The sequence below is a fragment of the Canis lupus genome, chromosome 28 (genome assembly GCF_011100685.1).
Source record: "Canis lupus familiaris isolate Mischka breed German Shepherd chromosome 28, alternate assembly UU_Cfam_GSD_1.0, whole genome shotgun sequence".
Lineage (NCBI taxonomy): Eukaryota > Metazoa > Chordata > Mammalia > Carnivora > Canidae > Canis > Canis lupus.
In genome coordinates this window covers 7,205,027-7,232,512 of record NC_049249.1, presented here as the reverse complement: position 1 = coordinate 7,232,512, position 27,486 = coordinate 7,205,027, and the positions used below count along the sequence as shown (strand labels likewise).

At 37.2% G+C, this 27,486-nt stretch overlaps 1 protein-coding gene across 2 annotated transcripts in view; it reads right to left on the bottom strand.

Moving 5' to 3' along the window:
• Window positions 1-18,576: 18,576 nt before the first annotated feature.
• KIF11 (kinesin family member 11) overlaps window positions 18,577-27,486 on the bottom strand; it is a 50,974-nt gene continuing 42,064 nt past the window's right edge. For both annotated transcript variants that reach the window (XM_038578198.1, XM_038578199.1), the window contains exons 19-22: window positions 24,879-25,101; window positions 23,468-23,619; window positions 22,062-22,178; window positions 18,577-19,992 (exon numbers count right to left, since the gene is read on the bottom strand). In XM_038578198.1, the coding sequence (XP_038434126.1) occupies window positions 19,873-19,992; window positions 22,062-22,178; window positions 23,468-23,619; window positions 24,879-25,101 (612 nt within the window). In that variant the 3' untranslated portion in view covers window positions 18,577-19,872. The remainder of the gene's footprint in view (window positions 19,993-22,061; window positions 22,179-23,467; window positions 23,620-24,878; window positions 25,102-27,486) is intronic.

Below are 27,486 nucleotides of genomic sequence, written 5' to 3'. Positions count from 1 at the left end.
TAAATCATGTATTAAATCACATATCAAATCATTGTATTATGTTTAAAACTTGACAAAACCCAATTACTTAATGTTTTAGGACTTTCCTAGCTTGCAAAATGCTAATGTGATGAGATAGAAATGTCTCATCTGTTTTATGGATGGGATCACATCTATGGAACACATGGGCAATAATCACCATGACATTGCTTCAGTGATGTCCATGCTTCATATACTATAATGTACTTAGCACTGTAATGTGGGTGTACTGATCATGGAAGTTTTGGTTTTGCCCAACTAAAAAAGGGATGAACTCAATAACAAAAAGAGAACCTAATTTTTTAATGGCAGAAGATCTGAATAGACATTTCTCCAAAGAAGATATACAAATGGCCAATAACCACATGAAAAGATGTTCTATATCAATACGTATGCGGGTAATGCAAATCAAAACCACAGTAAGGTACTACTTCATACCCACTAGCATAGCTATAATAATTCTTTTTAAATCAGAAAAAAATGTTGGTAAGGCTGTAGAGATTTAGTCTTCATACATTGCTGGTAGCAATGTAAAATGAAGCAACTTCTCCGGAAAACAACTGACAGTTCCTGAAAAGTGTAGAGTTACTATATGAGCCAGTAGTTCCACTCCTAGGCACATACCTAAGAAATGAAAAATATATGCCCATATAAAAACTTGTTCACAAATATTCATAGCAGAGTTATAATACCCAACGTGGAAACAACCCAAATGTTCATCAACCAATGAATGGATAAATAAAATGTGGGGCATCCTAGCAATGGAATATTATTTGGCAATAAAAAGGAATGAAGTACTGACACAAGCTGTAACGTGAATGAACACTGAAAACACTTTCCCTATCAGGCAACCTTATTAACTTTAGTATGATATATTTTTTAAAGATTTTATTTGTTTATTCATGAGAGACACAGACAGAGGCAAAGACACAGACAGAGGGAGAAACGGGCTCCATGTAGGGAACCCAATGTGGGACTCAATCTCGGAACTCCAGGATCACGCCCTGAGCCAAAGGCAGACACTCAACCACTGAGCCACCCAGGTTTCCCCTGTATGTTATTTTTTTCACCAGTGTTATTGAGAAACAATTGACATACATCACTATATAAGCTTAAGGCCTACAGTACGCTGATATACATATATTGTGAAATGATTACCAGGTTCAGGTAATATCCATCTTCTTACAGACACAATAAAAAGAAAAAGAAGAAGGAAAGAAATTTTCCTCCTTGTGATGAGAACTCTTGGGATTTACCCTATAATGACTTTCCTATATCATAAGCAGTGTTAGCTGTAGTCATTACATTGTACATTGCATCCCTAGTACTTATCTTCTAACTAGAATTTTGTACCTTTTAACCATCTTCCTCATTTTCCTACCCTCCCCCTTCTACCCCTTATAGGCACAAGTCTGATCTCCTTCTCTTGGAGATGTTTTGTTTTGTTTAGACTCCACATGTGAGATTATACTATTTGTCTATTATAGTATTTGTCTTTCCCTGTCTGACTTATTTCTCTTAGCATAATGCCTTCAGGGTCCATTCATGTTCTCACAAAACTAGGGTTCCCTTATTTTTTTGTGGCTGAGTCATAGTCCAGATATTTATCCATCCATCCATTGATGGACATGTGAGTTGTTTCCATGTCTTTCTTGGCTGTTGTAAATAATGCTGCTGTGAACATCATGAAGGTACAGATATCTTTTTGAGTTAGGGTTTTTATTATCTTTGGATATATTCCCAGAAGTGGAATTGCTGGATCATATAGTAGTTTTATTTTAAATTTTTTGAGGATCCTTCATACAATTTTCCATAGTGGCCTTACAATCCTTCCAACAAGCATTCCCTTTTCTCCATATCTACACAAGCATTTGTTGTCTCTTGTCCTTTTTATGATGGTCATTCTAACAAGTATGAGGTGACCTCATTGTGGTTTGAATTTGCATTCCCGTAATGACAAATGTTGTTGAGCATCTTTCCTTGTACCTGTTAGCCTTTCATATATCTTTTTTTGTGGAAATGTCTTTTGAGGTACTTTACTCATTTTTAAAGTGGGTTATTTGGGATGCTTGGATGGCTCAGCGGTTAAGTGTCTGCCTTCAGCTCAAGATGTGATCCCAGGATCCAGGATCGAGTACCATATCTGGCTCCTTATGGGAAGCCTGCTTTTCCTTCTGCCTGTGTCTCTGCCTCTCTCTCTCTCTCTCTCTCTCTCTCTCTGTCTTTCATGAATAAATAAATTAAAATCTTAAAAAAAATAAAGTGGGTTGTTTTTTGGTATTGAATTATGTGAATTCTTTATATGTTTTGAATATTAACCCTAATCAGAGATATGATTTACAAGCATATTTTTCCCATTCTGCAGGTTGTTCTTTCACTTTGTTGATGATTTATTTTGCTGTGCAGAAGCTTTTTGGTTTGATGTCAAGTCCCACTTATTTATTTTTTATTGGTTTCTTTGAAAACATTTTGCTATGTTAAAGAAGTCAGACACAAATATCCCTGATAAACACAGATGCAATAATTCTCAATAGTGGGCACCTTGGTGGCTCAGTCAGTTAAGTGTCTGACTCTTGATTTTGCCTCAGGTCGTAATCTCAGGGTCATGAGACCAAGCCCAGCGTTAGGTTCTGTGCTCAGCATGAAGCCTACTTAAGATTCTCTCTCCCTCTCCCTCTGCCCCTCCTACACCCCCCCTCTCAAAAAATTAATTAATTAAATCCTCAGTAAAATACTAGAAAACCAAATTCAACAATATATTTTTCAAAAATCGTTCACCACAATCAAGTGGAATTTATTCCTGTGTTGCAAGTAATGGTTCAGTATTCATAAATCAATCAACATGATAAATCATATCAATAAGAGAAAGGATGAGAATTATCACTTTAATAGATGTAGAAAAAGCATTTGTACAACTATTCATGATAAAAAAAAAAACCCTCAACAAAGTAAGTTTGGAGGGAATATACTGCAACATAATAAAAGCCATATATGAAAAACCCACAGCTAACATCATTCACAATAGGGAAAATTGAGAGCTTTTCCCTTAAGGATGAAACAAGACAAGGATGTCCACTCTCACCACTTTCATTCAGCATAGCACTGGAAGTCCTAGACACAGCAGGCAACAAAAAGAAATAAAAAGATTCCAAATCGGTAAGGAAGAAATAAAACATTCATTATTTGCAGATGACATGATAGTATATGTAGAAAAAAAACAAAAAAAATCCATCAAGAAACTGCTATAATTGATTCAGTGAAGCTACAGGATACAAAAATCAACTTACAGAAATCTGTTACATCTGTTACAATCTATACACCAATAATGAAACAGCAGAAAGAAATTAAGAACACAGGGGCAGGGGTTGGTGCTGGCCGACTCAGCTGATGGAGCATACAACTCTTAATCTTGCGCTTGTGGGTTCGAACTCCATGTTGGGTGTAGAGTTTGCTTAAAAATAAAATCTTAAGGGGCAGCCAGGTTCAGTTGGTTAAGTGTTCAACTCTTAATTTCGGCTCAGGTCATGATTTCAGGGTCATGGAATGTACTCTTAGCTCTACGTTCAGCTAAGAGTCTGCTTGTCCCTATCCCTACCCACTGCCAATCCCCTCCACTTGTGCATGCATATGCTCACTCTTTCTCTCCAAAATTAATAAATCTTTTTTTAAAAATAAAATTTAAAAAGTCTTAAAAAAAAAGAAAACAAGCCCATTTACAATTGCACCAAAAATAATAAGATACCTAGGATTAAACCTAAGCAAAAAGGTGAAAGATTTGTACTCTGAAAACTATAAAACACTGAGGAAAAGAAACTGAAGATGACACAAACAAATGCAAAGACATTGCATACTCATAGATTGGAAGAACAAATATTGTTAAAATGTCTATACTACTCAAAGCAATTTACAGATTTAATGCAATCCCTATAAAATACCACCAGCATTTTTCACAGAACTAAAACAAACAATACTAAAACTTGTATGGAACCACAAAAGACCCCAAGTAGCCAAAGTAATCTTGAAAAAGAAGAACAAAACTGGGGATATCACAATCTCAGATTTCAAGCTATACTACCAAGCTATAGTAATCAAAACAGTATGGTACTGGCACAAAAATAGACACAAAATCAGTAGAACAGAATAGAAAACCCAGAAACAAATCCACAACTATATGATCAATTAATCTTTGACAAAGCAGGAAAGAATATCCAATGGGAAAAAGATAGTGTCTGCTACAAATGGTGTTGGGAAAACTGGACAGCAACATGCAAAATAAACTGAATCCCTTTCATACATATACAAAAATAAATTCAAAATGCATTAGACCTAAATGTGAGATCTGAAACCATTAAAATCCTAGAGAATACAGGCAGTAACCTTTTTGGCATTGGCTGTAGAAACTTTTTCCTACATGCATCTTCTGAGGCAAGGGAAACCAAAGTAAAAATAAACTATTGGGAATACAAAAGCTTCTGCACAGCAAAGGAAACAATAAACTAGACAGCAACCTATGGCATGGGAGAAGATATTTGCAAATGACATATCCAATAAAGGTTTAGTATCCAAAATACATAAAGAACTTACAAAACCTAACACCCAAAAGACAAATAATCTCCAAAGAAGACATACAGATGGCCAACACATGAAAAGATCTTCATCAATCACTTACCATCAGGAAAATGCAAATCAAAGCTACAATGAAATATCTTAGAACTGTCAGAATAGCTAACATCAAAACACAAGAAATGACAAGAGTTGACAAGGATGTGAAGAAAAGGGAACCCTTGTGCACTGTTGGTGAGAATGCAAACTGGTGCAGCCACTTTGGAAAACAGTATGGAGGTTCCTCAAAAACTTAAAAATAGAACTACCCTATGATCCAGTAATTGCACTACTGGTTTATTTACCTGAAGAATACAAAAACACTAATTGGAAAGGATACATACAACCCTATGTTTATCGCAGAATTTTTTACAATAACCAAATTATGGAAGCAGCACAAGTGTCCATAGATAGATGCATGGATAAAGAAGTGGTGTACATATATATACAATGGAATATTATTCAAACACTATAAAAAAATGAAATCCTGCCATTTGCAACAACATGGTTGGAGCTAGAGAGTTCAATGCTAAGTGAAATGTTAGAGAAAGACAAATACCATATGATTTCACTCATATGTGGAATTTAGAAAACAAAACAAATGAACAAAGAGACAGCAAAGGCAAAGAGAAACCAAGAAACAGACTCTTTTTTTTTTTAATTTTATTTATTTATGATAGTCACACACACACACAGAGAGAGAGAGAGAGAGAGGCAGAGACACAGGCAGAGGGAGAAGCCGGCTCCATGCACCAGGAGCCCGATGTGGGATTCGATCCCAGGTCTCCAGGATCACGCCCTGGGCCAAAGGCAGACGCCAAACCGCTGCGCCACCCAGGGATCCCAAGAAACAGACTCTTAAATATACAGAACAAACTGATGGTTACAAGAGGGGTGGGGGGTGGGGATGGATGAAATAGGTGAAGGGGATTAAGAGTATACTTATGAGTGCTGAGTAATGTATAGAATTGTTGAATCACTATATTGTATACCTGAAACTAATATAACACTATACATTAACTATATTGAAATTAAAATTAAAAACTTAGCAAAATTTTAAAAAAAGAAATAGCAAGCAAGATGAAAAAGAATTTTCAGTAGGAATGAGGATAAAAGTAGCAATCATAGTGGCAATATCAGTGGCCTTGTGTAGTGACAGCAGCTGTGACAGGGGTAGGAATGAAAAAGAAAGAAAGAAAGAGAAAGAAAGAAAAAGAAAGAAAGAAAGAAAGAAAAGAAGAAAGAAAGAAAGACCGAAAGAAAAGAAAGAAAGAAAAGTAGAATGAAGGAAAAAGGAAGAAAGAAAAAAAAGAAGAAAAGAAAGAAAAAACCCCCAGAACTCAAGAAAGCCCTCACCCCCGCGTCTGCCTCCGTCCCGGCCTTACCCTGCCACCACTCACCCTCCCACCTACTCCTCCCTCCCTCCCGCCCTCCCGCCAGCCCGAAAGAAAGCAAAGAACTAGAAGAAAGAAAGAAGAAAAGCAAAGCAGCATCTCCTATACTTGGTGGCTCAGAGCACTGAGCCATAGTTTGGCACCACCCTTCTCTTTCATGGTCTTCAGGAGCAATGACGGGTGGAAAGGGAGCAGGTGAGTGTCACATGTGTGGAGTTACAGCCTTGGAGATGACAGAAGGCCAGTCACACAATGGCTATCAGTTCATTATTTTCCACTTTATTAGACTGGAAGCCTGAAACACTTCTGGTACACTTTGTTAGTCCAGCAGATAGATAATAGCTCCATTTTATACTTGAAGTAGGCTCAGAGAAGTTAAACAAGTTATACAAAGGCACAGAGCTAATGAACAACAAAGCAAGGATTTAATCTCAGATAGGAATCTTTAACAAGAACTCTCTGTGATCCGGCTGCCTGGGTGGCTCAGTCAGTTAAGGGTCTGCCTTTGGTCCCAGGGTCCGGGGATCAAGCCCCACCTTCGACTCCCTCCCGGCGGGGAGTCTGCTTCTCCCTCTCCTTCTGCTCCCCCTGCTTGCTCTCTCTCAAAATCTTAAAAAAAAAAAAAAAAGAACTTTCTGTGATTCAATAAAGCCTTGCTATTGGCTAAGCAATGATAACATGTGCAAGTTACCCATTCCTTGGTGATCGAGGATATTAAAGTGAAGAACAAGAAGTCTCCATGAAAGAAAGAAAAGAGCAAAATTATTGTATTAAATCTAAACGTATAAACAAGTATATACGTTCCGTCATGATAAGGCACATACGTAAGTAGATATAGTATATGTAAATTTATTAACCAGTTAGCACATTTAAAATAAGTTTGAGGGCAGCCCTGGTGGCTCAGCGGTTTAGCGCCGCCTGCAGCCCAGGGCGTGATCCTGGAGACCGGAGATCGAGTCCCGCGTCGGGCTCCCTGCATGGAGCCTGCTTCTCCCTCTGCCTGTGTCTCTGCCTCTCTCTCTCTCTCTCTCTGTATCTCTCATGAATAAATAAAATCTTTAAAATAAATTTGATTTATATCCCCTTTACTTGAAAATTATAATTGCACTATATTATTTCAAGCTCCATATATTAAAACAATATTTCAACTGGGTGCATGGGTAGCTCAGTTGGTTAAATGTCTGCCTTCTGTTCAGGTCATGATTCTAGTGTCCTGGGATCGAGTCCCACATTGAGCTCCCTACTCAGTGGGGAGTCTGCGAGTCTGCCCGCCACCCCCACCACGTGCTCTCTCTCTCTCTCTCTCTCTCTCATGCTCTCTCTGTAAAATAAATATTTTTAAAAAATAAAAAAATATTTCGGGGATCCCTGGGTGGCTCAGCGGTTTGGCTCCTGCCTTTGGCCCAGGGCGCAATCCTGGAGTCCCCGGATAGAGTCCCACGTCGGGCTCCCCCCCCCGTGGAGCCTGCTTCTCCCTCCTCCTGTGTCTCTGCCTCTCTCTCTCTCTCACTCTATCATAAATAAATAAATAAATAAATAAATAAATAAATAAATAAATCTAAAAAAAATGAAAAAATAAAAAAATATTTCAATTATAGTTTAATTATCCAATATTTTATTTTAAATAGGTCATAAATGCTTTTCACATGAAGAATAGGAGATAGGCCTATTATTTGTCTTTACCAAAAATTTAGGAAAAGATTTTTAGGCTCATCAATTCTATTTCTACTGATAAAAAGAAAAATCAGAGTGATTCTAAAAGGGTAGTTTGATTTTGTTTTCACTATCTTATTTTTGAGTTATTCAACCAAGTGATGTATATAATTCCATGAGAAAAGGACAACAGCCATTTAAAATCATATTTTTAATAGAATATCAATGAAGTGGTTTTGCCAGTTTCTTTTCTTTCTCTTCCTCTTTGGGGGAAAATGTCCCATCTGCTACTGATACTCTTGCTGAACAAAAGCCACTTACTTCATCAGATAATACCCAAGTCAAGTTATGGCAACAAAGTTTTAAGTTTCCTTCAAAATAAAAGCTTTTGAATAAGGGGGTTAGATTAAACCTAACAAGATATTAGATCAAATTCTTATTTTCAAAAAAAAACAAATTCTTATTTTCCTAGGTCTCTTCAAGCACACATTGGGAAAGTATCTTGAAGGCATAGAAGGTGACCAGAAAACTGGGAAAGACTTTTGGCCGTCAAGGGGCAAGAAGCAAGTAAACATAACAATCTTGTTTAAGAAGAGTAGAATAGGACAAAATAGACACACATTTGAAAAGGAAGTCTCTCTTGAACTCAGTTCCACTATTTGTCTGACAAGTTAGACAATGTTTTTTTTTTAAAGATTTTATTTATTAAAATTTATTTATTTATTTATTTATTTATTTATTTGAGACACACAGACAGAGGCAGAGACACAGGTAGAGGGAGAAGCAGGCTCCATGCAGGGAGCCTGATGCAGAACTCGATCCCGGGACTCCAGGATCACGCCCTGAGCCAATGTTCTAAACCACTGAGCCACCCAGGGATCCCCAAATTAGACAATGTTAATGCAAGATGACACACTGATTCTGCTCCCGCCTAGGACATAGAAAGCTCTATAAGAAAAAACGAGATAAACTACATAACTTTTCTTGAACACTTCAGAGAGCTGGGGTCTCAGGGCAGCCAAGTACTCTCAGGAAAGACAGGCCTTCTCAGAGGGACAGATGAGCAATAGCTGACCTGTGGCAGAGTCTGGGAGGAGGAGACACCAGATACTATGTAAACATGTAAGAAAAATTCAGCTAAAATTTTAACAAATTGCCAAAGGCTTACTATGAGCTAACAAGAAAGTGTAGAATCCTTAGGAAGTGCAGACACAATGGGAATCTGCACCCACTAGCAAGCTCTTCACAGACCTTACCAGATGCTCAGGACAGATTGGAGGCAGTGATGCAGGCTTGGGAAGGGAGCAGCCATCAATACAAAAAAGGCATGGAGCTCTGCCCAGAACTTTCTTCCTTACAGACAAAAGCCACAGGGGAGAAGGGCAGCACCCTTGCAGGGAATAGGTGAAGACCACCATCACTGAGATAAAGGTAAGACCAAACAAACAAAACTTCTACTCCTAGAGGAGGGCGGGACACTCTTCCCTGTAAAGAACCTGCCGAAGATTTGGGCAGTTTGGCTAACCCAGGGAGGGACAGAATCACTGAGAAAGTCCAGCTCCCCTAAGACTTAGGGCATAAGGCCTGCTTAGGAGGAAAGCTGGACCTGCACAGCAGAAAACCCTCCTCAATCTCCACCCTTAGACCAGAAAACCCCAAAGCATAACATCCTTCCATATAGAAAGGCAAAAGTGTGTGCTTAGAGGTCTTTCCAGTGCTCAGGCACACAGGTAAGGCTGAAAGCAGAGGATGGAGCAGAAATGTTGAGAAAAGCCATCCAGTCACCTAGCTCCCTGCCACCCATTACAACTACTGAAAACCAAAGTCATAAAGAAAATTTTGAAAGCAACCAAAGAAAACATTATTTTTTTTCATGGTATTAAAAAAAAAAACTTTTTTAGAATTTTTAAAATTTAAATTCAATTAACATATAATGTTTCATTGGTTTCAGAAGCAGACGTTAGTGATTCATCAGTCTTATATAACACCCAGTGCTCATTACATCACATGTCCTCCTTAAGGTTCATCACCCAATTACCCCATCCCCCCACCCCCCTCAGTTTGTTTCCTATGATTAAGGGTCTCTTATGGTTTGTCTCCCTCTCTGATTTTGTCTTATTTTCCCCTCCCTTCCCCTATGATCCTGTTTTGTTTCTTAAATTCCACATATGAGTAAGATCATATAATTGTCTTTCTCTGACTTATTTCACTTAGCATAATACCCTCTAGTTCCATCCATGTCGTTGCAAATGGCAAGATTTCTTTTTCTGATGGCTGAGCAGTATTCCATTGTATATATACACCACATCTTCTTTATCCATTCATCTGTTGATGGACAGCTTGGGTCTTTCCATAGTTTGGCTATTGTGGACATTGCTGCTGATAAACATTGGGGTGCAAGTGCCCCTTCAGATCACTACATTTGGATCTTTGGGGTAAATACCCAGTAGTGCAATCACTGGGTCGTAGGGTAGCTCTATTTTTAACTTTTGGGGGAACTTTCATACTGTTTTCCAGAGTGGCTGCAGCAGTTTGCATTCCCACCAACAATGTAGGAGGGTTCCCCTTTCTCTGCATCTTTGCCAACACATGTCGTTTGCTGGCTGGATAATTTTAGCCATTCTGACCAGTGTGAGGTGGTCTCATTGTGGTTTTGATTTGTATTTCCCTGATGTTGAGTGATGTTGAACATTTTTTTATGTGTTTCTTGGCCATTTGTGTGTCTTCTCTGGAGAAATGTCTGTTCATGTCTTCTTATTTCTTGATTGGATTATTTGTTTTTTGGGTATTAAGTTTGATAAGTTGAGAAAAGACATTATATGCAGAATAGCAAGGATTGAAATTACATAACAGCCTTCTTGTTAGAAACTGCAAACCAGAAGGCAACAAGTGACATCTTTAAAGTGCTGAAAGAAAATAATGGTCTAATGATAGAGAACAAACTGAGGGTTGCTGGAAGGGTGGTGGGCAGGGGGGGAAGGGCTACATGGGTGATGGGAATTAAGGTGTGCACTTGTGATGAGCACTGGCTGTTGTACGTAAGTGATGAATCAATAATTCTATTCCTGAAACTAATATTACACTGTATTTTAATGAACTAGAATTTAAGTAAAAACTTGAAACAAAAAAGAAAGAAAATAACTGTCAAACCAGAATTCTACACTCAATGAAACATCTTTCAAAAATGAAGACAAACTAGAGAATTATTTAGAAAACAAAAACTGGGATGCCTGGGAGGCTCGCGGTTTAGCGCCACCTTCAGCCCAGGGTGTGATCCTAGAGACCTGGAATCGAGTCCCACATCGGGCTCTGTGCATGAACCTGCCTTTCCCTCTGCCTGTGTCTCTGCCTCTTTCTTTCTCTCTGTGTCTTTCATGAATAAATAAAATCTTGAAGAAAAAAAAAAAGAATCAGTAAACATTAAAAAAAAGAAAACAAAATTCTTCACCAGCAGTCCTGCACTATAAGAAATGTTAAAGGAATTTCCTTAAGCAAGAACATATCGAGAATCTGGCATTGTAAACAAAGAAATGATCTCTGAAGTGGTTAAAATGAGAATAAATAAGACACTCTCTTATTTCTGATACCTCTTAAAGATCACTATCATAAAAAATATAGCAATGTATTGTGATTTTATTGCAAATATAAAAATAAAATGACAGCAACCACAGAAAAGATGAGAAATGATTAGAAGTGTGTTTGGTTCTTAAACTATACAAGCATCAGTATAATTTTTTTGAAGATAATCTATGATTAATTCACAATGTATATTGCAAGCCTTGGGCAATGACTAAACAAAATTTTTAATGGCAATAAAATGGATTCATAACAATATTCAATTAATTCTAAAGGAGGCAGAAAAAGGAGAAAGGAACAAAGAATGGAGGAAACAAAACAATTAGAAGACTATATATTTAAGACCAATATTAAATGTAAAGTCTAAATAAGCTAATTAAAAGATTGTCATTGTTAGACAAAAAAAACAATTATGATCTATTTACCAAAAAGTGACTTCAAATAGAAAAGACGTAGATAATTTAAAGTAAAATGATCTACCTACCATGCATTGATCTACTAATCAAAAGATGGCTGGATGGGTGGCTCAAGGCAACTGAGCATCAGACTCTTGGTTTCATATTAGGTCATGATCTCAGGGTCGTGAGATCAAGCCTCCAGTTGGGCTCCACACTGGCATGAAACCCACTTTACATTCTTTCTCTCTCTCCCTCTCCCTCTGCCCCTCCCTTCCTATGTGCACTCTTCTCTTTAAAAAAATTAAATTAAATTCAAAAAAGATGGCCAGAGCATCTACATTAATATAAAAGTTGACTTTAGAATAAGAAATACCACCAAAGATAAAGAAGAACACTATATACTGATAAAGGGTTCAATTTACCAAGAAGTATAACAATTCTAAATATGTATGTACCTTACAATGGAGGTACTAGAAACTGAAAGAACAAATAAACACATTTACACTTATAGGGACTTCAACATTTTAATTAATAGAACTAGACAGAAAAGTCAGTAAGATGAGAGAAGACCTGACAACCTTATCAACCAACTTGACCTAACTGACATTTATAGAACAATCCATTCCGTGATAAAAGAATATATTCTTTGCAAGTTTAATATTTTACTTACACTTTACTCATCAAAGTCTGATATCAATTGGAACCTTTACAATAAAAGGATCTTAGAGCCCTTTAACAAGGAGCGCTTGGATGGCTTAGTCCGTTAAGCATCTGACTTTGGCTCAGGTCATGATCACGGGAGTTCTGCGATGGAGCCTGGGCTGGCTCTGTGCTCAGTGGAGAATCTGCTTCACCCTCTGCCTGTCCTCCCCCTATTCATGCTCTCTTTCTCATATAAATAAATAAAATCTTTTTTTTTTTTTTAAAGAGCCCCTTAATGCCTCTTACCCTTCTTCCATCTCATGTGCTATTCTTGAGAACTTTATATTTATGCCCTACAAAACAGTTATTGTTTCACAGTGATTATTTACCTTTTCCAATGTTTTTATATTTTCCATTCCTCTGTATTCTTTGCTATATCTCTGAGATGCCACTTGGTATCACTTTCTCTTTGCGTAAAGAATACCCTTTAATATTTCCTTTAGGGCAGCCCCGGTGGCGCAGCGGTTTAGCGCCGCCTGCAGCCAGGGGTGTGATCCTGGAGACCCCGGATCAAGTCCAGCATTGGGCTTCCTGCGTGGAGCCTGCTTCTCCCTCCGCCTGTGTCTGTGCCTCTCTCTTCGCTCTGAATGAATAAATAAATCTTTAAAATAATAATAATAATAATATTTCCTTTAGTGCCAGTTTGGTGGTGACAAAAATCAATCTTCATTTTTTTTAGACACATAAGATGCCTTTAATGCAGCATCATTCCTAAAAAAAATATTTTTATTAGGTATAGAATTTGATAACAACAGTTATTTTCTCTATTGTTTTTTATTTCACTTATCTCCACTCTAATCTTTATTATTTCCTTCCTTGTTTGTTTTGGGTTTAGCTTGCACTTCTTTTTCAACTTTTTTTTTTAAGATTTTTTTTTTTTTATTTGAGAAAGAGACGAGAGCATGAACGAGAGGAGGGACAGAGGCAGAGGGAGAAGGACAAGCCAACTCCTGGCCAAGTGGGGAGCCCAACTTGGGACTCAAAACCAGACTGCAAGATCATGACCTGAGCCAAAGTCAGAGGCTCAAACAACTGAGCCACGGGGCACCCTTCTTTTTCAACTCTCTTAAGGTGGAAGATCACTAATTAGGCAGGTGCAATTCAAACCATGGCTGTGGCTTAGTTTCAACAAATACCCCCAGAAAAAGGCTGTTCACACTGAGCAAGGTCTGAGTCAGTTCAAAGAAAGACTGGCCTTTGAATGCAGCATTTCCAGAGAATTTCCAGATAGGTCAAATAATGACAGTTATCTAAGAATGGTGTTTTCAGGGAGCTCCAAACCTGATTGACCCCAGGCATTGGCTACTAGGCTACTGGTTTTCTCTGTGATTGTGGGACTGTTGGTTTTCAAGGCGCTGGGGAGAGTGATGAGAATAGGTCAATTTAAAATACCACAGAATTAATTATTCTAACCAAAATACAATCTTTAACAAATATATAAATGTTTCTTGGATTATTCCAAGGCTTTGGTTAATTATGAGAATTCTGAAAAATTTTATCTTGACAAATTTTGTGTCTCCTTGCTTTTATGGAGGACCTTACTCCACTATTCCTGCTGACTTTACCTTCATTAGTTTGAAGCTATCATTCCGTTGTCTGCTTCCTTTCTTTCTATTGCGAAGTCAGCTGTCGCCCTAATTGTTTTTCGTATGAAAGTAATGTCTTAACTTTTAAGGTTTTTTCTTTCTTATTGGCTTTTAGCAGTTTAACTATGGTGTACCTGGGTGTGACATTATATTCATCCTGCTGATTGAGATTAACAGAGCTTGTCATTCTCTCTTTTTCCTTCGGAGGCTCTAATTACATGTATGTTAGACCTTTTCACCATATCGTTTGTTTCCTATTCTTGTGTCTTGTTATGCTTCAGTGTATTATTTTCTTCTACCCTATCATCCACTTTGTAAAAATCCCTTTAACTATATTCAGTAACTAAGCCCACTCTGTTTATAATTTGTTGTATTTTTCAGTCCTAGAATTTCCATCTTTTTATAATTTCCAGTTATCTGCAGTATTTCATGTCTTTAAATTCTTTAATGTCTGATTTCAAAAGATCTTGTTTTGCAACTCTCTTTGCTGAAATTTCTGTGATTTGTTTTCATTATCTTTTTCTTTTTGGCCCAGGTCTATATCCTTGTACACTGTTATTTTTCAAAGGAGTATTAAACAGCTGTGTTTATGACTACACAATGTACACATTTTTATTTATTACTTTTTTAGAGAGCCGGGGGTGGGGGGGGGAGAGAGAGAGAGAGAGAATGTGGGCAGGGGTGGGATATGGGTAGAGGGAGAGAGAGAATATATATATTTTTAAATATTTTATTTACTTATTCATGAGAGACAGAGAGAGAGAGGCAGAGACACAGGGGAAGCAGGCTCCATGCAGGGAGCCTGATGTGGGACTCAATCCCGGGACTCCAAGATCACGCCCTGGGCTGAAGGCAGGCACTAAACCGCTGAGCCATCCAGGAATCCCAAGAGAGAGAATCTTAAGCAGGCTCCATGCCCAGCATAGAGCCTGACACGGGGCTCAATCTCATGATCCTGAGTTGGATGCTTAAACTGACTGAGCCACCTAAGAACCCCTTCACATTTTTTTATTTTTTTTTTAATTTTTATTTATTTATGATAGTCACAGAGAGAGAGAGAGAGAGAGGCAGCGACACAGGCAGAGGGAGAAGCAGGCTCCATGCACCGGGAGCCCGACGTGGGATTCAATCCCGGGTCTCCAGGATCGCGCCCTGGGCCAAAGGCAGGTGCTAAACCGCTGCGCCACCCAGGGATCCCCCCCCTTCACATTTTTAAACTGTAGCATTCGTTTAAGAACTCTTTTCCTATCTGCTAATTAATTCTCCCTACAATCAATGCCACTAGGATTTAATTACCTCTTCTTTAATAAATAGGGCCCTGTTTTGAATGGATATTTATGTCAAAAATCACAAAACATAAATCATTTTAAGGTTTACTCATCATTTCTCAATGAATAATTATGTTGTATACCTGAAACTGTTATGTCAGTTAGAACTCAATTTAAAAATAAAGTACATAACCCAGTAGCATTTAATATATTCACAATATTATATATTATATTAATATTCACAACTATCACATCTATCTAGTTCCAATATATTCCCAGTATCTTAAAAGAAAACTGCATACTTATTAAGCAAGTCACTCCTCTTTTCCCTCTCAACCAACCTTGGCAATCACAAATCTATGAATTTATCTATTCTGGATACTTTGTATAAAAGGAATCATATAATATGTGAACTTCTGCATCTGACTTCTTTCACTTATTACTCCACCCACACAGTAGCATGTATCAGCCAGGTAATAATCCATTGTATGCATATACAGTTTGTTTATGCATTCATATGTTGGTGGATGTTTATACTATTTGGCTATTGTGATAGTGCTATGAACATTTGTGTACCTATTTTTTGAGTGAATGATTTTTTTTAAAGATGGCTTTTTTTTTAAGACTTACTTGAGAGTGAATGACAACATCTTCACCAGTACTCATTCTTTTCTGTTTTTACTATAGCTATCCTTGTGGATGTGAACTGGTACTTCACTATGGTTTTGATGCGCATTTCCTTGAAAGCTACACTCTCATGCTTTCACGATTCTGTCTTCAGCTTTTTTGACAGTTTGAATATATAATGTGTATATAATATATAATTGTTGTGGATCTCTTTCGAGTTTCTCCTGTTTGGATTTGTTGAGCTTCTTGGATGTAAAGATTCAAGTGTTATAATGAATTTGAGAAGTTTTCAGCTATTATTTCTTCAAGTATTCTTTCTGCCCATTTCTCTTTTCTGGTACTCTCATTTTGTGAATGTTTGCATGATTTGTGCTCCACAGGTCTCTTAAACTTTTTATTTTCCTTCATTCTTCTTTCTTAAATTTGGATTAGACAGATTCAATGATCTAGCTTCAAGTTCACTGGTTCTTTCTACTGCCTGCTCACATCTATTGAAACTTTCTAGTGTTTTGTGTGTGTGCGTATGTTTTCATTTCAGTTTTGATACTTTTCAGTTCAAAATATATATGGCTCTTTTTTAGTTTCTGTAGTGATATTCTCTATTTGTTAAGACATTGTCCTCCTGAATTCCTTTAGTTCTATGAGCATATTTGAGACGGTTCATTTAAAGTCCAATGCTTGTACTTCATAAGGGACGGTTTGTGTCAATTTCTTCTGTAAATGGCCCATACTTTGTTTCTTTGCAAACTTTAGTTTTTTTAATATTGGGGCACCTGGGTGGCTCAGTGTCCAACTCTTGATTTCAGCTCGTCTTGATCTCAGGGTCATGGGATCAAGCCTAGCATCAGGCCCATGCTCAGTGATGAGTCTGCTTGAGATTCTTTCCCTCTTCTTCTGCCTCTCCCCTGCTTGCGTCCACACATGCTCTTTCTCAAATAAATAAAATCTTAAAATGCTCTTAGCATTATGTGATATTCTGGAAATCAGATTCTTCATGCCTTGGGGTTTGTTTTTGTTGCTTGCTATAGGCTCTCATGGTTTTTCTCAACTATTTTTGTCTCAATTCTTTGACTTACATAGTTCCTGAAGTCTTTTTGCTTTGCATTCAGCTAGTAGGCTGACAGATTTCCTTGAATGCCAACAACCAAAAAATAAAACAGTAAGTTAAGAAAGAAAACATCCTCTCAGTCTTTGCAGACTGTTGGAGCACACCTTCAGTACTTAGCTAGGCTATTTAAAATCTGCCTTAGCTCTTTCTGCTGTGCTGAATCTAGAGATCAGACAGCAGTGAAAGCTTAGGGTCCTCTCTAACTATATGAATTGACCTGGACATGAGTGGCTTTCTCAATTCCCCAATATACATGGTCTTTGAATGACCTCATTTCCCTAAACGATTGTTTTTTTCCCCTCAGGCTTTAGACACTCCTCTATTGTTACCTCAACTGTTATCTTTTGCTGCAGGTAGCAGCAGGTTGTTCATCTGCCTTATCATATTTTTGAGAAATGCCTGCCACTTTTCTACAGAGGTGCGAATTAGATGAAACAAAGGCAAGTGCCTTGTCAGCCCTTCAGAATGCCCCAGACAGAAAAGTTTTTTGAGATTAAGAGATCCTCTGCTCCCTCAGGACCAGTGGGCAGAGTTTGCCTGCTCGGAGAATATGGGTTGCTGTCTTCAAGACCACTGTGGAGCCGGGGAGGGGTAATGGAGCAAGAGCAAGTAAAACACCTAGTTTTTAGTTTGCCTTCTCTTGACTTGAGTATTTGCTTGGTTGCTATAAACCTGGTTCTGGGATGCCTGGGTGGCTCAATGGTTCAATGGTTGAGCATCTGCCTTTGGCTCAGGGCATGATCCCATGGTCCCAGGATTGAGTCCCGTGTCAGGTTCCCTGCATGGATCCTGCTTCTCCCTCTGCCTACATCTCTGCCTCTGTGTGTCTCTCATGAATAAATAAAATCTTAAAAAAAAAAAAACAAAAAACCCCCCAAAACCTGGTTCTGACCAAGTTGTTACTGAACATTTTTGCTGTAGGAAGAATAAGTCCTTGAAGCTACCTATTCCATTTTTGCTGATGGTTATTTTTAAAGTGCTTAATATTGTATATGAAAAATTGTTGAACTAACTTAAGGCTTGGGATGTTAAAATTCTCTAGTGATTTGGGGCACCTCGCTGGCTCAACAGTGGAGTATGTGACTCTTCATCTTGGGGTTGTGAGTTTGAGCCCCATGTTGGGTGTGGAGCCTATTTAAAATAAAATTTTTTAAAATTCTCCAGTGATTTATTTTTGTCTGTCAGTTGTATTAGCATTCCTAGGTGCCTTTAATGTCAGGAAACAGATGACTTACAGCTGGACATCAGGCCCTGTGAAGACCCATCTGTTTCTCATCAATCTTATACTTACCTTAGGGTATAGCCCCTTAGAATGCAATTGAAAGAGCCTAGGATTATCAAGGTCCTTCATCTTGGGTGATTATCTGTGTGGAAGTGTATTTTAGGAATTTTAGAACAACTTGCTGGAACTCTATAAACAGATCCATTGCCAAATAAATAATAGGGCAAGCAAGTTAATGCAGAAACCAAATTTATTGGGACAACTGAGTAGCTCAGTGGTTTAGCTTCTCCCTTTGGCTCAGATCATGATCCAAGTCCTGGGATCGAGTCCTGCAGCAAGCTCCCTGCCTTCTCCCTCTGCCTATGTTTCTGCCTCTCATGAATACATAAATAAAATCTTTAAAAAGAAAAAAAGAAACCAAATTTATTAATGGATTTCCTGAGGGCAGTTTATTAGATATTATCCATAGCTTATGTTGACATCTGATTTTGCAGGGAAATTGCAGCATTATTTTCATTAAGGTAATTAATACTTTTGCAAGGTAAATTTAGTTCCTTGAAGTAGCCATTTTCTAATTCTCCAATTGGGTTTGGCTTTACTTAGCTATCACAGTCAAATCTCTCTAAAATTTATACACTTAACTTGATGTAGGCACAAAATTTTTTCTTTGCCTATATTCCTTCTAAGTGTGCTTGTTCTTCATGCTGAAAAATCCAGCTTCCAGAAATTTGGCTGCTAGATAAAAACTGTTAGGACCTTTCTAAGGGTTAAGATTTCACTAAGGAAAAACATACATATACATATTTTATTATATACAAAGTACAAAAAGTTTCAAGTAAGCAAGCAAAAGGATATAAATTATAGTCATAATTAATAGTTTCAAAAAGCCCTTAAATCACTGAGACCTTCTGCACAAGATATAGGCCACACAGCCATTAATCAGAGATCTTATGGTAGTTCTCCCATAAGAGTAATCTACATTCTAGAGAAGCTGGCTTTTTATGAACTCTGTGGGGGCTAATGTGTTAGGCCTCATAAAGAATGCTTTTCATCTAGGGAGAAACAAACTAAAAATATTGAAGGAAGGAATACTTCTAGAATTTGTTTATTGTTGACAGTAATCTTAATAGCACCACAGAAAGTGTTCAAGACTTCTAGGTAAAATTCAGGATACCTTATAATATGAATAGATACCATTTTGCAGCTCTACAAATGGTTTGGACACAAATGAAAAAGGAGAAAGCAAGCTAAGAATGCAGAATGGAAAAGTCTAGGGAAGGAAGTAAGCCGATATTAGACATAATTCAATTACAGCAAGAAAAGTAAGAGATGTGCCTTCCCAAGACTGAGTTGGCAATATTTACCTATGTAAGTTAAAGCCTAGAAAACAGTGCAACTTCTCTATATGTGCTGCCTAGTGATATATAAGAAAAATATTTTTCATTTGTTAGGAAAGGGCTATTTTATGTCGAAAGCTAAAAATACATATTTACTCAATGTAAATCCCAAATAAAACCCAACTTAATACACAGTGTACTACAGGGATGATAGAAAAATGAGCAGTAGACATTTTAAATTCAACTAAATATACAGTATTGCCTTGATATTTTCCATTTGTTTTTTGTCTATACATAAGGCTCAAGTTCTGGAGTTCTAGGTTTATTTTTCATTTTTCTTAAAAATAGAATTACCGATCCTCAAGTTAACTAAAGATTTATCTAGGCTCGTAGAGGTAATCTGCTCCTTGTAACAGAATGCTCTGTAGTTTCTTCCACTTTAGGCCTCTCCACTGAATTAATGCCTCTGTTTTCTTTGTCTTTTCCATGTGACTTTTTATGCTGTGGACATCAAGGGAGAAATTAAATCAATATAAAGTAACATTTGATACATATTAGCTATACTCTATTTTCAAAGTTCTCTGAGTTATCAGCAAGAAATTAAGTGTGGAAAAGGCTCAGCACAAATTGGAGCCAACAATTTGTATGTCAAGTAGAAATGAATGCCTTCTTCAACTAACCATCAATGGAAGGAGTGAAGTGAATGAAATATTAACTTTATGCATGATTTTTCAAGGCAAAATTATGGATTTTACTGTAGGGAAGTAGTTCTCAACAGAGAGCAATTTTACCTCCCCTAGAGTATATTTGGTAGTATCTGGAGACATTTTTGTTTGTTAAAACTAGGAACTGCTACTGGCTTCTAGTGGATAGAAGCCACGGATGCTGTTAAACATACAAGTTAGTCCACCACAACAAAGGATTTTTCAGCTCAAACAGTCAATAGTGCTGCTATTAAGAAATCCTGCTCTAGGAAAACAAAGATTTGATATCATGCAAAAAAAAAAAAAGGAATTCTATCTTAAGCAGAGAATCTGATGGCTACCTCAAGACATTTTAACTGTCTTTTACCTTTTCTTTTAAAACTTACTTCATATTTCTCACTTAGGAATTATTTTTCACTAGAATTCTCATACTTGCCCATAGAAGGCTTTAAGAGACTAATGACATTCATTGCAGAATCCAGTCATCTATGATAAGACAAATCATAAACCACCTCCAGAATTTCAAACCCAGAAAATTTCTCCATGAGACTGCTAGCAGGGAAAAAAAAATTTTCAGACTTCAGCGGAAGGTGTAAAATCCAATCCCAAGTCTTTTTTGATACTGTAGGGCCTTCCCTGCCATAGATCAACCACTAAGTCTAGTCTTCAAAATGCCATAAACAGTAATAATGAAAGGATTTCCAACCGGGGATTCAGTAGTAACTAAGGTTCTCTTTTCTTAACTTTCCTTCTTTCCTTAACTTTAAAGATAGAAGAGAGGATTGAAAAATGGAAATATATTTAGAGTTCTCTAGTAGTAAAGAATAAAGCAAAAGGCAGGGATGATTTGGGGATAAAATTATCTTGAGACAAAGAGAGAGGAATTTAACAGAAATTAAGCTAGAAGTTTTAACAGCTTAAATCATGGATGGAGGATCTTTAGGCCTTGCTGGGAAGACCTGAAAGTCTAAGAGATATAAAAACATAGGCTTAGGGATCCCTGGGTGGCGCAGCGGTTTGGCGCCTGCCTTTGGCCCAGGGCGCGATCCTGGAGACCCGGGATCGAATCCCACATCAGGCTCCCGGTGCATGGAGCCTGCTTCTCCCTCTGCCTGTGTCTCTGCCTCCCTCTCTCTCTCTGTGACTATCATAAATAAATAAAAAAATTTAAAAAAAAAAACATAGGCTTATCAGAAGCAGCCCTTCAACTGTAAAATGTAGATATCAATGTCTCATGTGAGAAAATCCTTCCATCACAGACTATATTTAGGCTCATGTATTCAAAATAAAGGGAAAAATGCTGGGCAGTTTATAGTGCCATGCTGCCAACAGTGTTGAAAAAGGGTTAGGAAAGATCACAGGATTTAACTGCACAAGATCAAGGGAAGTGAGATCAGGAAACATGGGGGAATTCTTAACAAGAGAAAAGCCTCTACGATAGGAGAAATTAATATAACCTGAGAGACCTTCAGTCTCTGTCTTTTAAACTTCTTAGCTTTCAAAGTCTGAGTATGGGAGACACAAACTCCAGGACTTCCATGTAAAAGGTAAAGGGAAGAGAGAAATGACTGCTCTCAATATCCATTCTGAGTATGGAGGAAGTAGAAAGAGATTAAGTGTAATAGCTGAGGAGTGCTGAGGATGGAGATTAACTCAAACTTTGCATTTAATTTTCCTAAAGAAAACCCCTGGTCAATTATCATATTTGTGTAAATAATTTAAATCAGAAAAATTAACAAGCCATCCCAAAGGAATGACAAAATATCTTGCTGTTGTACCTACCAGAGTAATGCCTTCACACTGAATAGCCAATGACTGATTTACATCAGATGTAGAAGGGTTATGTGACAGGATATAATCACATACCTGGAAAAACGGAATCCCACCACTTGATGAACAATCCACACTAGCATCTTTAGATGACTCCTGACTTACAGGTTCTTCAATAGAGTGTCCTAGAACAGACTTTTCTTCATCCAAGTCCTAAAATAAGAAGGCAGATGTGTGATTAAGTCCAAGAATTTAGAAATCTTCACAAAAGTAAGTGCAGCTTTCTTCTTTGAAAATTATACAATGTCCACTGTATAAAAATTAAACCTCAATAAAATTAGTAGAAAGTCTAAAAGAGGGCAGCCCAGGTGGCTCAGTGGTTTAGCACTGCCTTTAGCCCCGGGCGTGATTCTGGAGACCTGGAATTGGAATCGAGTCCCACATCGGGTTCCCTGCATGGAGCCTGCTTCTCCCTCTGCCTGTGTCTCTGCCTCTCTCTCTCTCTCTCTGTGTCTCTCATGAATAAATAAATAAAATCTTAAAAAAAAAAAAAAGTCTAAAAGATAATGAGGGAGGGGTGCCTGGTTGGCTACTGGCTCAGTTGGAAGAGTATGGGACTCTTGATCTTGGGGACATAAGTCCGAGCCCTATGTTGGGTGCAGAGATTACTTAAAGTAAAAAAAAAATTAAAAAAAAAAAAAATAAAAATAAATTTAAAAAATTACTTAAATTAAAAAGTTAACTACTTAAATTAAAAAAAAATTTTTTTTTAATTTTTATTTATTTATGATAGTCACACACACAGAGAGAGAGGCAGAGACACAGGCAGAGGGAGAAGCAGGCTCCATGCACCGGGAGCCCAACGTGGGACTCGATCCCGGGTCTCCAGGATCGCGCCCCGGGCCAAAGGCAAGCACTAAACCGCTGCGCCACCCAGGGATCCCCCCAAAATTTTTTTAATTAAAAAAAAAATAATGAAAATAATCCCAAATATCTTTTCTCATAGAGAAGTATCTATAGTAAAATGTTAAAAGTAGTAATCTCAGAATAATGGGATTACAGTTATTTTCTACTTCCCAACTTGTCTATAATCACTACAGTTAAGAGCACAGATTGTGGAGAACTCTTCTAGGTTCTAGTTCCAACTCCATCCTGTGACTTGGGACAAAGTAATTCTTAGTTTCCTCACCTATAAAATGGGGATAGTACTAGTATCCACTCCATAGGGCTACTGAGAGTATTAACTGAGTAATTATATATGTAAAATGCTTAGAATAGGTTCTTGTACATAATAAGTACAACATAAATACTGGTTGTTATTATTATTATTATTACCTTAATAATAAAAAAATGGCCAGATTAAAAGAAATAAGCTTAAGGGTCAGACAACTACCATTAGTGAGGCAGGATAGGATCAAAGGACAAAGAATGAAGTTCTTCATAGAATGAAATCGATGACATAGGAGTTTATGTGAGTTTTAAAATGATGCTTTAAATTTTACCTGACTGATCTCTTCTTTGTTATTTTCTGAACACTTTAACATCATTAACAGTTCAGGCTGTTTCCTTTTCAACTGGTCCAGAAGCTGTTCACGTGGTTCGGTTCTCACCAGTGTTGATGGGTATAAGTAATTTTTCCTTTGTGGTGTCATACCTTTAGTGGACATTAAATAAATGGTAAAAAATTGAAGGGTGGGACAGAAACAAGATTTTTTTTTATGCTAGAATATATACTTCTCAGGGAGTCTGTCTACCAAAGACATAACCATTGCCACACATGGGTATCAATCTTGTTACCTGTCAGGCATATATTGCTTACAATTACTATTTCCTAACTTGACAAATGACCTTAGATAGATTCAGCTATTTTCAAGATTCAACCTACCCCCAAACATGAAATTATCCATCTCTATGGATGTACAAAAGATGTATTGTAGGTTCTAAAAGGAATCAGAGTGTTCTGAGAAATGGCAGCATTACTGGGAAAAGAGTCTAGTTTTCCCAACGAGATCATTTTGATAGGAAAATCATTTCACTGTAAATTTGGTGGCAGCTAAATATTAACCATTTACATTTCTTTCTTTTTTAAAGATTATATTTATTTGAGAGAGAGAGAGAAAGAAAGAGAGAGAATAAGCATATAAGCAGGGGGAGGAACAAAGGGAGAGGGAGAAGCAGACTCCCTGCTGAGCAGGGACTCTGATGAGGCTCGATACCAGGACCCTGCGACCATGACCTGAGCTGAAGACAGACGCTTAACCAACTGAGACATCCAGATGCCCCTCAATTACATTTCTTTATAATGAAATCGTGCTCTCATATTTTACACAAGCACTTGTTTTTTGCTTAACATTTATATCCCTTACTTCATTGAAAAGTGTAAATATTACCAGACTCTTGTGGGAAAAAAAAAAAAAAAACTAACATTCTTTAGCATCATCTCCTTTATAATTGATATATATGTATACACACTTTTTTTTTTTTTTAAAGCTTTTAAAAGTGGTTAAGCATTTGCCTTTGGCTCAGGTCATGATCCCAGAGCTCTGGGATCAAGCCCCACATTGGGTTCCCTGATCAGCAGGGAGTCTGCTTCTCCCTCTGCCCCTCTCCGACTCATGCTCTTTTTCTCTCAAATAAATAAAATCTCTAAAAATAATAATAATAAATTATTAAAAGTAAACATAAATAAATAAAAATCTTCTCTTAACAAAGCCAGTTCCCTAAATGTTTGTAAAATTTATTTGATGGCAATGCCCAAATTTCTACAAGTACATATCACCTATATCATGACATCTAATCTTGATAAATTCCTACCAGAAAATGACAGGACCTGGTTTTTCTGAAAATCTGCCACAGTAGAAGGTTGACTTCAACTTCAAAAATTTAAAGAGTTCTCTTTTGACTTTAAAGTACCTGTTGGGATATCCAGTTTCAGATCCTGTTGTAGAAAGCAATTAAGCTTAGTTAAACCAATTTTTATGGTTTCATTAAGTTCTAGACTTTGTGCCATTAATTTTTCTTCATCAGTAGTTATCTGACCAAAAATAATGTTACGCTGGTTCTCATTAGCTGCTTTATGTTCAGTTAATTTTTCAGTAATCTCTGAACTTGAAGCCTCACAATCTTGGTTTACAACCTGTAAATGATACAAATGAGCTTTCATCATTAAAATCAAAGTTGTCAGTGTTTTATTCAATATATTATTTCCCTGTTTCTTGAAATTTTCCATAGTAAAGTTTTAAAAACACAAGCCAAAATAGAATAGTATAATTGATCCCCTTGAATTGACTATCCATTCTCAACGTCAATGGGGTATAGATCAAACAAGATTAATCACTACTCCTCCTCCCATAGAATTTTTTTTCCTTAGAATTATTTTAAAGCAAATGCTGTATCATTCCATTTATTTCAGCATACATCACTAAGAGTAAGAGCTTAAGACTACTCTCACATCTAAAAAATTTAACTTTGGGTTAAGTGGTTGAGCATCAGGCTTCAGCTCAGGGTGTGATCCTGGAGACCCAGGATCGAGTCCCACATTGGGCTCCCTGCATGGAGCCTGCCTCTCCCTCTGCTTATGTCTCTGCCTCTCTCTCTCTCATGAATAAATAAATAAATAAAATATTTTTAAAAATAAAAATAAATAAATAATTTAACTTTGATTTCTTTATACCAAATGTCTAGTCAGTATGCAAACTTCACCAATTATCTCAAATGTTTTTACAATTTGTTTGAATTTATCATAGATTTGGTTGATATATATCTTACCTAGATGACTATATAATTTATCACCCAAAATGGGATACTTTTCAGAATGAAAAGCACCATTCTTAGCCAACAATTACCTCCAAACAATAGATGTAAACAAGGACTATCCCAGGCAAACTAAGATTTAAGACCTTCTGGCCTTAAATCTCTTATGATATAGTATATCTTTCCTCACACTTTTCTCCTTGAAAAGAATTTTTACTGTTGAAAAAACCAGGTTTTTGCTTTGCTGGGAATCTCAAATTATGGATCTGGTCAATTGTATCTCTACACCATATTTCCATATGTTCATCTGTACTCTCTATTTTCTACAAAGTAAATAGATCCAAATGCTTGATCTAAAATCAGGTTTAATTGTTTGGCAAAAGTATTTTATAGGTGGTGCTAAAAGCACTTAATGTCTGGTTATATCTCTCATGTTAAGACTAATCAGTTGGGGGACCTGGCTGGCTCAGTCAGTACAGCGTGCAGCTCTTGATCTCAGGTTTGTGAATTCTAGCCCCACGTTGGGAGTAAAGTTTACTTAAAAAAATAAAAAATATGGGCAGCCCCGGTGGCGCAGCGGTTTAGTGCCGCCTGCAGCCCAGGGTGTGATCCTGGAGACCGGGGATCGAGTCCCATGTCGGGCTCCCTGCATGGAGCCTGCTTCTCCCTCTGCCTGTGTCTCTGCCTCTCTCTCTCTCTCTCTCTCTCTCTCTCTGTGTCTCTCATGAATAAATAAATAAAATCTTAAAAAAAAATAAAATAAAATAAAATAAAATAAAATACTAGTAGAAAAAAAAGGAAAGAAAAAAAGATGATTGAGTTTGAATGTGATCACTCTATTAACTATAAAGTTCTCCATCATGGGATCCCTGGGTGGCGCAGCGGTTTGGCGCCTGCCTTTGGCCCAGGGTGCGATCCTGGAGACCCGGGATCGAATCCCACGTCGGGCTCCCGGTGCATGGAGCCTGCTTCTCCCTCTGCCTCTCTCTCTCTTTCTCTCTCTGTGACTATCATAAATAAAACTTAAAAAAAATTAAAAAATAAAAAAAAAAATAAAGTTCTCCATCAAAGGGTGAGTGGCTGGCTCAGTCAACATTGAGCCTCTTGATCTTGGGGTCATGAGCTTAAGCCCCATTTTGGGTATACAAACTACTAAAAAATAATAATAAACTTAAAAAAATTAACAAACAAAAAAATTCTCCATCAGTTTTTCTCAAGTGGTGTAGACAGTCATGTCCACAGGGGTTATCTCACTAGGACTGCAAAATGATGACTTTCAAATTCTGTCACTTCTTTTGCATTAGCTGGGGTTCTTTTACTCATCCACTATCCTGCTAAACCAAGATAAAATTCATTCGGCAAAGACACACTCATATGGATGCTCAACTATTTCCCTTTATTTGCCAGTTTTCAGAATAATACCCTGCTTCCCTAGCATGACCCAAAAGAGACCTATGAAATTTTTATAAATTCTAAACTTAATATATTTAATGTATCTTAATTATAGCAATTATTCTTTTTTTTTTTTTTTTGCAATTATTCTTTTTGATACTCAAGTTATACCATCTTTAAACAAAGGAGTGTCATCAAGTGGGTTTCTATGTCTTTTTGATACAACTCCACTAATCTTTTTAATAGCTCCCTTACTTTCTGGTATGACAAGATCTCTAGGCTTATCTGGTATATTTCCTGTTTCAAACTTGAAATCAGCTACTTCTCAGTCCTGGTTCCTTTTGGTAAAAATGGCTTAAAATACTTATGTTCTTTT